This window comes from Trachurus japonicus, chromosome 16 (assembly GCF_045865225.1).
Source record: "Trachurus japonicus isolate A0001 chromosome 16, Traja_1.0".
Classification (NCBI taxonomy): domain Eukaryota; kingdom Metazoa; phylum Chordata; class Actinopteri; order Carangiformes; family Carangidae; genus Trachurus; species Trachurus japonicus.
In genome coordinates, this window is record NC_140922.1 from 13,484,120 (window position 1) to 13,495,649 (window position 11,530).

General features: G+C 38.0%; 1 protein-coding gene across 1 annotated transcript; it reads right to left on the minus strand.

Moving 5' to 3' along the window:
- Positions 1-4,532: 4,532 nt before the first annotated feature.
- Positions 4,533-5,973, minus strand: LOC146971992 (cell adhesion molecule CEACAM6-like). The gene is made up of 4 exons (XM_085802478.1): positions 5,876-5,973; positions 5,452-5,781; positions 4,899-5,174; positions 4,533-4,801 (listed from the first exon to the last, which is right to left on the minus strand). The coding sequence occupies exons 1-4, from the start codon at positions 5,919-5,921 to the stop codon at positions 4,533-4,535; spliced, it is 921 nt and encodes a 306-aa protein (XP_085658604.1). The 5' UTR covers positions 5,922-5,973.
- Between the last annotated feature and the right edge of the window lie 5,557 nt (positions 5,974-11,530).

Sequence of the window (11,530 nt, forward strand, 5' to 3'; positions counted from 1 at the left end):
TCTAAATTACCGGTCTGCAAGGCAAGTCAGGAAAATGCATGTAAAATGTTTCCATACTATTACCCAGGGGGCAAAGCAAAAAAACGGACACGGAGCGTTGTAAAAGGTTTGACACCAGAAATGATATCTAGGAACTTCAAGGATTAAAACCTGGGTGGACAACCCGGTCAACTAGCTGCTGGAAAGATACAGGGGGCTAAAACCCCTTTCTGGGGTCATTTTGCTGGTGAAATGATGTAAATGCAAATATTTAGGTACTACAATGGCATAAATAGTCATACAACTATAAAATTTGGCAGAGAGTATCTTGACACATAGGGGGAGGCAGGAAAAAAAGATTCTGGGGTTTGCTGCAACTCAATTTTAAGATATCACCCTCAACATCCCAAAAAAGACCAAAAAAAGTACTGTTCGTCTGACAAATTCTCATGAAAATAATTATTTTTCAGCACCTTATGGAGAATATCTATGCTTAACATGTATATAGAAAATTTCCTTAATTCATAAGCTTCCATTTGAGTCCAAGGTAGCCTTTCTATCTCAAAAGCCCCACTTGCTGTGGCCAACGGTCTTCTCTATCTATCTGTTCACTTTGGGGAGACCAGAAATAGAATGGTTTCTGATCAGGCCAGTTAACATGTAGTTTTTCACAATAGGTGTTGCATTGTTTGGAGACAGCCTGTAGCTTTCCAGTAGCTAGTAGAAAAGCTATCTTGGACTCAAATGGAAGCTTATGAATTGAGGAAATTTTCTATATATATGTTAAGCATAGATATTCTCCATAAACTGCTGAAAAATAATAATTTTCATGAGAATTTGTCAGGCGAACAGTACTTTTTTTGGTCTTTTTTGGGATGTTGGGGGTGATATCTTAAAATTGAGTTGCAGCAAACCCCAGAATCTTTTTTTAATGCCTCCCCTTATGTGTCAAGATACTCTCTGCCAAATTTTATAGTTGTATGACTACTTATATTTGCATTTACATCATTTCGCCAGCAAAATGAGCCCAGAAAGGGGTTTTGGTGTCAAACCTTTTACAACGCTCCGTGTCCGTTTTTCAAAAAACTGGGATTTTGCCCCCTGGGTATATACTGTTCTGTGTCTTTGTCAAGCGTTAAGAGAGCTAAAAAAAAAAGTTATTATATTGATTGATTGATTGATTGATTGATTGATTGATTGATTTTCACACACATATCATCAGAAAAAATCTTACAAACATATTAACATCACTGTAATGGCTGGGTGTGTAAAAAAGGGGTCACCCCAAGGAAGCTGCTTAAAGCTCATAACAGGGGGCTCAATTTCTCACAGACACACTTAACACAACAGACATTAAATACAACAACACACTAAAGGACAGACACACAACAGACATTCCCAGCATTCAAATGCAACTTTGTATGTGAGGGGAAAAAAAGAAACAAGTCAAGACATACTATAGCAGTTAGGGGCAGCATTGGAGCACAGGGTAACATCGATGAGAGGAAACACAGCACTGGTACACTGAATTACCCACATACATGATCAATCAAACATACAATAGTTGTTTCTTAAGTTTTTCTTAAAGATTGAAACACAGTGTGACATTTTTAGAGTGTCATTAAGCTCATTCCAAATCTGTGGTCCTCTCTACACACAGCTGAAACTGGTGAATTTTAGCTTTCGCCTTCTTCCTGTGATGAGGTGTTTGTTTCTAGTGCTATAGGTGTGCAGAGGTTGGACTGAGGTCATACAGTTTATGATTGAGTTTATGCACATTGATACATAATCTCAGCATTTTGGAGGTAGTTACTGTATAATCAGTATGCTTCAAAAGATTAAAGCGATGGAAGAGTGGTCTGGTGGGAGAATTATAGTCGGACCATGATAAGGCACGTATGATTTTCTTCTGGAGAATCTCTAAATTTTTAATGTAAGTAGGGAATTTGTTGCACCATATGACATTACAATAATTTACATCAGGGTCGAATAAGGTTTTGTATAGGGTGAGAAGTGCAGAAAGTGGGATAAAAAGCCTCATCTTGAAAAACAAACCAACATATTTGGACAATTTTTTTAATAGACCATGTTGTTTGAAATTGAGAGATTTGTCGATCAGGATCCCCAGAAATTTTGTGGAGCTAACTTTAGGAATGTTCTGTCCGTTTATTTTAGGACAGATGTGATCAGTATCGGTTTGTTTTTTGTTGGGAGGAAACATTATATAATTTGTTTTGCTGATATTAAGAGACAGTTTATTATTATGTTATTGTTGTTTTTATTTATTTATTTTCTCAAATATGTACTGTATGAGTTGAAAATCTCCATGTATGGAACAAATAAAAGTGAAATGTTTAACAGAGAGAAAAGGAGAAAAATACAACAGTGTGGTCAATGGAAACTCATTTTTAGCACTGTTGATCTTCCTGTCACCCAAAAGGGGAAGTCTGAGTTTTACACAACAGCTGCCAGGAAAAAAAGCAGTCACATATACGTATGTGCTAAAATATTTCACTGCGTTGTCATGGATTTAGGCCTCCAGACATTTTAACAAGGCTACAGTAGCCTGTGTCATCATGGCTGGACTGGAACACATCATAGGTGAGTATGCTGATTTCAGGCCTTTATCTGTTTGCTTCTCTCCTTCTTTCTGTGCTCAAGAATACAGTAAGTGGAATTTGCTGAATTTCCTATTATGCTGTTCTCATTTATATATTTTTTGTTTTTGTTGTCAGACAATATTGTGTGTCCACAATGCACAGGTTAAAGGAAACCACAATGTGGATTGCACCATGAGAGGTGGTCTCAATGAACCAACTATGCACCTTTTTTATACATAGTTTCTAAATCACTGACATAAAATTATTTACACCAATTCATTTTGAAAGAACAGCAACCGATGAGGAAAATCCAACTCAGTCATGTGACATATACCTGACCAATCATGGAATTATGATCACTCAGTAAGTCAATCTCAGATATCAGACTGACGTGTTCCACCTCTCTCGAGAAACTCCCTCTCTACAAATGACCATGACCCTTAAAACCTTCAAGGTTTCATCTTTGTCATTGCTTGTTATATATTTGATGAGCACACAGATTTGTATTTTGTAGGACATACAGTCTTTTATTTGCCCTCATACATTCACATGTTAGGAATACATAAAAACACGAGATATAACAATCCTGTAAGCATATCTATAATGTAATGATGGCAGTATACTCTGACATTTTCTGTGGTTATTTCCATATGCATTTACACAAATGTATTTAATTTCAAATCAACGGATTTCTCACAAGCTGGTTGTTCAAAGTCACTTGGTTCATGACAATATTTCATGTAGTAGGTTCTCTGGTTGATCAGGATCTTCAATTGTGAGCAAAACACACCAGCCACAGAGCAATCTGAAAAAAAAACAAACATAAACCGATGAAAATTAAGATAACAATAACAAAGACGAAATGTAAAAACATAATGCAAATATGAGCAGTAAGACATAAAAGTTACCACTTTACAGTTTTTTGCTGACATGCATTGGTCCATACTGAATCTACTTTTTCAAAACTCTTAACACAGTCTGACTCTGCATCACCGCTAGTTAACTTCCAAAAGTCTTTCTCACAAACAAAACTCTTCACATCAAAATAAGCTCATCTCTTTACAACACTCACTGGCAACAAGTGTCACTCAGGATGCTCTTCTGTAGCTGGCCACATATTTTCGTCAACATCAGCAAACCAGGCAGAGAATGCAGCAGAGTGGTGGAACGTGACATTATCCCACACAACAAGTGTTGTGTTTCTTAACCTTTGACCTCTCTCCCCTGCTGCAAAAAGTTGATTATGGAGGTCCTCTACCAAGGAAATGAATCTCTCTGTAGAGTACGGTTCAATGAGAGGTTTGTACAAAACCAAACCATCATGACAGAGGGCTACATTGTAATGGTCACCTGGGCAGGCTTTCAACTGAAAACTGCACTCAGCTGTGTTTGAAATTATTATTCTTTCATTTTATTGTGAATATTTTGATATGATTTTCTGTAGATTTCAATGTGGCTGCACAACCATCATTCTGTTTGTGTGTAATGTTTTGAAAAATATGAAAAATGAAAAATATGCTGCAAGACTCTGGTGTTTTGCAGGTGGTGGAGTAGTAACTGAGAAAAGAGTTAATGTATTTTGGCGACTGAATACATTGTGTGTGAAAGCAATGAATAGTGATTCACACTTTGCTCCAGATACAGTAGACTTCTGTTTTTGAGACTGTGTGAAGAATTTTGACGGTGTGACTTCAGTTTTGACCATGCAGCCCTTGTTAGCAATTGAAAAAAAAAAATCAACAACAACACAGTAAATGGTCGTATCTCACCTGGTACTTCCTCTTACATTAGCCCTCCTAGAGTCAGTGCACTGACCACCAATGCTGAAAACGACCAGCAGGAAGCAGTGCAGGACGCTTCACAGAGCAAAGAGGACAATAATCAGCATCACTTGAAAGGTCACTTGGCTTCAAGATGACTTATACTACAGTATGATATTTAAGAAAATTAAATTCATGCATCATCATTTTTACCTCTTAGATTTAGAACTGTAGAGTTTTCCTGCATGGTCACCATGTTTCTGGCGGTGCAGGTGTAATTCCCTGTGTTTTCTGCCTCCAAACTCTCTATGATATACATAGAGTTATTAACATACGTCTCATTGCTGTTGAACATCCAGCTGAAGTTTGCTGGTGGGACCGAGTCTGCTATGCACTGCAGTATCACCCTCTGGCCAGGTTGGGCAGCTGATGGTCCAATAATTGATATGTTATATGGTCCAACTGCACGAAGAACAAAGTTTTCAACACAAACAATTGTCATTTTACGTTCTTTCTTAGTAATATTATTTTTGCAGGGCCTGTAGTGAACAGTACTCACAGTTGACAGTCAGCTTATGGGCTGGGGTCATGGTGCTGACTGGGTTGCTGACTCGACACTGGTAGGTGCCATGGTTGGAGAAGTGAACAGGTTGTATGGACATTGTCCTGTTGTCTGAGGAGAAGCTGAGTCGGCTGCTGGGATGCAGAGGCCAACCATCCTTCATCCAGATTCTGGTGCTGATGGAGCCGGAGGCCTCACAGGTGAGGTTGACAGAGCTTTTATCTTCTATCAGGATGTCTGCGGGGCTGCGGATGGTGGCTCCTGTTATCAGAGCTGGCAGAAAGCAAACAGCATCCATCCACTGAAACCTGATGTAAAATCTTGCACATTTTTTGATCAATTGAAAAAATGCTGCAGGAAACACCATGTCACATTTCGTAGATTTTGCTGTGATAACAACTGAACAATCAGTATCATCATTACATTGATATTTATGTCTAAATTACATATAATATAAATAACATCAGTAATTTTATCTGCCAAAAACGTACAGGACATCAGACACAATATTTTGACAATTATTATAACACCACTACCACAGAGCACCCACCATACACATTCAGATTGGTCTTTCCTTGTTTCTGCAGCCCTTTGTCTGCTATGATGGTCACAGTGTACTCCCCACTGTCTTGGAGCACCAGGTTTCTGAGCTCCAGGGCTCCCGTAGCTCGGTCTAATGAGATCCTGCCGTCATATCCATCCCCTGTCACGTTGCTGCTGGTGGAAGTGATGATGTTCCCCCCTTTGAAGTTCCAGCCGACGGAGAGATATGGAGTCTCAGGAGGTAAGAGAGTGGTGGTGAACTTCACTGTGCTTGCCACAGCGCCATTCAAGGGTCCTGGGGGTAAGATACCCTCACTCACACAAATACCCAAGTAACCTATTGAAGAGATTAAGAGCAGCATTAAAACACTGGAGCTATTATTCCAGTGTGGTCCTAATGTTCAGTATGTGACATCTGAATTTAACCCTACCTGACAGAGTGAGCATCACAGCAGCTCCGAACATCCTTGTGTCCATAGTGAGCAATGACTTATGTAACGTTGTCTCAGAGTTGTCTCCAAAACCAAAAACAGAGGGAGACAGGTGCTCCTGCTCTTTTATTGTCACACACCCACAGCACTGGGCTGACTCGGTAATAAAAAGCACTAACAGTGTTTTTACGATGCCACTGTGTACATATACACCAAAATGCCTGCAAGCATCTTAGTTCAGTCAAGAGTTGCAATATAGACTCAGCTTGAGGGGACTTGTTTTCTTTGGAGACCTGTCCAAATCCATTTTGCTCTTGATTTCTGACAGAAATAAAAATAATGCCATTTCTGTAAGTCATACCTCCATAGGGATTAGCTTTCAGTACAATTATGAAGGAAAAAGAAACAATTATGTTTTATCAATCAGCAAATAAGAAAAGAAAAATCGCAACTATCTAACGCATAGATCAATGCATCATTTTGTTGTTTATAATTAAAGAAATTCACAATCAAATTATGAAAGTTTATATATACAGTATGATGCTGTATTGATGCTGTAGAAACCAACATGATCATAGACAACCTGATTTCATAATATTAACCTTGAAGAGCTAAAAACACAATATCTCTAATTCAGTTTTGAGTGCTCTTCTGCTTTTCTGTGTTATCATTAAAGCATTTGATCAATGTTTGCTGTGTGGTGTCCCTGAATCAGTTGTGCATTAATTTATCAACAGATGTTTATCCTCAAGCTGGGGTCTCTGGGATGCAGAATGATCACTTATAAGACTCATCACAAGTAAAATAACATTTAAATTGTATTGTATGCATCTGAGAGTATCACAGGAGAGTAGATGTGTCAATAGAAATGTGTATTACATCATGCACGTGCACAGAGGTCTGAGTCATGGTGGTGGTGGAGTGCTGTGCACCAGGTTTATGAGCTCTCTGGTAAGTGGTTTTGGTCTCTGGTGTTTGAGAAGCAGCAGCGACCCATAGCATTCCTCGAGAAGGAGGATCAAAGACGTCCAGGAGACACTGAGCCTCCTTCACAGACAGTTGGCTTCACTGTCTGAATTTTAAATTAAAGAATCATGAAAAGAAAATATATTTCTTATCTCAATGTTTGAATTTATTATTGCTGTTTTCTGATTTAAGCAAATTGAGGCCTGCCTTTAAGGATACAGTGACACAACCATCAAATCAGCTGGAACAATGAGGTATTGACAGTGTGTCACATGTGACACGTGAATGTACAGTGCAGTGCAGGGGGTGAAACGTCAGTCAGGGATGTGTCACCAACATATACAACATGTGTCAGTGTACTCAGCCTTTGCAGTCAGACTGTGATGGAGTTTATGTTGGCCATTGGGTATTTAGTGATAAATATAGTAGAGCAATCAGTCAGTCAGATTGAATATTGCATTTGTACAGGTGCTGTTCTGTAAGTGACCCCACATTTATACAAAGCTGAATTTATAACTTAAGTTCAACAAAGACACAAGTTTAATGTGATATGAAATGCATTCTCCCACATTGAGTCATACTACAAAAGTGTAGTTTTATGAGCTCTGTGGGCTATTTTCAAGGTCTATAAATATGTCACAGTAAATCTACTGTAAGGTAAATGGAGGGCATTGTTTAACAGACAGTTTACAAAAACTGGCAACAGTGTCAGTTTTAAGTTTCTGTAATGCTGAAAAAGCACTCACTGTTTTAAGATTGTTCAGGACATTATAGAAGTATTATTTTATTATTATACTAACTTTTCACAGCAGAGATGAAGAAAATCTGACAAAAATAAATGTGTTTTCTTGCCACAAGTTCTCGCATCATTTCCACATTTTTACTGGTTCAGAGAAAAACATGATAGCTACAGATACATGTTTTAACAAAATTCAAAATCCAAGAAATTATAACTAAGTAGTTTTGAGATGTCCAGTTACAAATTTCATAGCAAGTGATGTTTTCTTTCTTTCTGGATACATTCTTTTTATTTTCTCTCTCTTTGCTGTTAAAACATCTCTCACAACATCTCTCATGTGAAATTAGATGGAAAAAAAAAACTTGAATACTTGATACTTGAATTGTTTAGTATTACAAAAACAATTTAAGTATCAACAAGATTTCAACCACAAGAGGCTGAAATTCATCCCCACAACCCAAATTATGTAAAAGCTTTAATTTTTCCTTGGATGATTTTTTATTTCGCCATGCAGTACACACACACACACACACACACACACACACACACACACACACACACACACACACACACACACACACACACACACACACACACACACACACATAACATAATTGCTCTGTTTCTTCTTCAGCAATGGCTTTTACTAGAATTGCTTAAAGGGATAGTTCAACATTTTGGCAAATTGGTCCATTTCCATAGTCCCATCCCTATAGTTTTAGGAGTAGGTTTGTTTCCTTTATTTGTAAGTGCAAGCTATTTTTAGAACGGCGGAGCCGAGCGGCGAGCTGCTCAGATCTATGCTACGGAGGCTAATGGGATTTGTTGGTTTCCCTCATCAGACTCATCAAATACACAATCCAACAACTCTTGTGGACAAGTTGTTACCTGCACATTCACCACGCTATGGAATGTTACGACACAGAGATGGTTTCGAGGCAAATGCAGAGACTGCCTCCCGAAAAACTGCCCCCGACGGGAACGTGCATCAGTGGTTTTGCATGAATTTACCTCGAAAACAACTCTGTCTCCTTACGTTGTGGAGTTGTTGGATTGTGTATTTGTATTTGATGAGTTCGATGAGGGAAACCAAGAAATCCCATGAGCCTCCGTAGCGTAGCTCTGAGCAGCTTGCGGCTCTGCTCTGCTGTTCTAAAAATAGCTTGCACCGACAATTAAAGGTAACAAACCTACTGCTATGACTATAGGGATTATGGCAATGGGCCAATTTGCCAAAATATTGAACTATCCCTTTAAGGGTGTGAAGGGAAGATGGTATAAAGAAAGTGTCCACATGGGGAATAAACATGTGGAGTGGATCATACTTAACCCAAGTTTTTAACCCAAGTAACAATTTCATTGTACTGTATTTATTGCTTCACTTAACTTATTCATTTTTTTCTTTGTTTTTATTTTAACCCTTTCTTCTGGAAAACCTTGGCGACACACATGCACAGGAACTGCATGCCCTCATACAGGCACACAGAGAAAGTCAATGAGAAAAAAATGCAAGCGACAGTGAGAGCTGGATTATTTTTTTCAAAGATAAAAAAAAGCAAAATTACACAAACTTCAGATAAACTTGGAAAAACAATCAATGAAACAAACAAACAAACAAAATATATTTTAGCTGATATAAGAAGGACAACATCTTGACAAAAACTTAATTTTGTGACAATGATTTGCCAATGTTGTCTACTGTGTGTCTGATTTTGATGAAAGGTTAAAATACGCTTAGATCTTTCAACTGAGTTGACCTGTAACCTCCACAGAAAGTGGCTACCGCCAGGCCTTATCTGTTGGTTGTTAAATGAGTTAATATTTTACAGCTGAGAAAAGCTACTGTTTTGTATCTGAGAAAGACCTCTTTGATAACAAATTACATCACCTGGATGACATTAATGAAACATGACAGCACTAAGTATTGTGTTGACCTAAATGTAAAATTTTAAATGTAGCTATTTCATTTCTTTTTAGTCTGTCTGTGTGCTTCTTATACAGTCTCGTCTACTTTTGATGGTTTATTGGTATTGTGTGTTACCAGTTTGACTCATTTAAGGTTTCCTTAGGTGGGCCTATTGTTTTTTTTCATAAATTATAATTATGTAACTTGTTATTATATAATTATAACATGCAGAGAAGCATAAATCAAGCGTAGCGGTAGTTCTGGCAGGCCATGACGTCAAGCTCTAATCAGCACAGCGTAGCTGTCATCACCGGTGCAGATCAGCTGATGGCTCAGCTGACTCCCCGTGGCCGCTTCCTATTGGGGAACTGCATTCAGAGCGCGCTATTTAAACTGCTCTAGTCCGACGTCACCTCCCTTGCTGCTGCTTCTTCCTCTGCCGGCTTTTTGCAACCCACCTCCACCCCAGCTCCTCCTGTCATTGTTCATGTTGGTTGCTCTGCTCTGTCTGGGTTTTCTTTGCTGCTGTGCTCCCTGCTTATGCCGTTCATGATGGCTCGTGAAGGGCAGGGAGGTGCTCTTCCTGCCTCAGGCTTTCCACGCAAGTGCGTGGAAGAGCAGGGGGTCCCAGAACAGTACCATACTGCCAAATAAAACTTGTGCAAGTAAATAAATATTATTTTGACATAGTGGTCCTGACAGAATTATGAATTGATTGCAGGTGTGCAAAAATGTTTTGTTTTTTTTGTAGAGGCTGGCTCAAGTGTTCACTTTTGTATGTATATGGATACATTTGAAATTTAGTTGAAAATTCATATCACCAGAGATGGAACATGATTTCATTGCAAAAGTAATCCAGTGGTTACTGAGATATTTCACCCTGACAGGAGTTTTAGAGAGACTCACATGTATTATCATGCAACAACATACCAAATATCAGCATGTTAACTTTTTAATTTTGCTCACTAAATGTGTAATCATTACAAAGCAAGTGTTCCTATATACATTATTTTAATATTATTTTGGCAAACAACAAGTCCAGTCAGTACGTAGTGTAAGAATATAGTGATAATACTTTATAAACTCCTGTAAATTAAATTGTCTTCAGTGAATCACATCAATAACACTTTGCTTGCTGTCCTTTATGTAGTGGTCATGTTTATTGTTTTTGTAATGAAGAAAAATCAAAGATGTACATTCATGAATATAGGTTTGTTAAAACTGAATCATGGTCCTAGATGGTCCTGACAGGCCGACAATCATCATTAAGTGTGTGTGTAAAATGCATACGCTAAGAATGTATTACAATATGCTTAGAAAAAAAACCTATATACTATATGGTACTGTACTATTGTTGCTCTGTCAGAATGTCAAAATGGAAAATGTTTGCAGAAAACTTAATAGGTGACAACACAAAAATATCAGGTCTGATAAATCAGTAATTGTGTTGTGGTGATCCTCTGCCTCCAAGTGGCCTCGAAATATCACTGCATTGTGATTCATCAGTCTTTTTGAAAACAACCTAAAGGGAGAAAAGGTGATGGTGAGTAATTGTTAGTCTGTAGTAGTTACACAACTGTGTCTACCATTTTTAATGAATCAGAATAATGAAATTAAAACCTAACGTACAGGAAAGATCACTAAATTCATTTTACATATTCATGTTCTCATATATTTTCTCCTCTTGTTCTGTAAGAAATATTGTTGACGGATTGTCTACAGTATGATTGTGATGTATACATATGGTAGTCTGGTGACATTAGATCAAATCACAACTTACCAGTGTCCTCTGGTGGAGGATCTTTGTTATTTCTAAAGGTATTGTAAAAAATATGGCCAGTTACATCTGAGTTATAATTATAACAAATATGTTTTCTTTAATTCAGTGAAAAAGATTCCTACATACTATAAACATAGAGCTGAGCCCTTACCTTTGCTGCAGATCCATCCCTCCTTGACCTTTAAGTCGACCTATATTGTGCCTGTAAAAGCAAGAAAGCGGAATGCCAAAAAATATTACATTACAAACATGTATTAAAAAAAT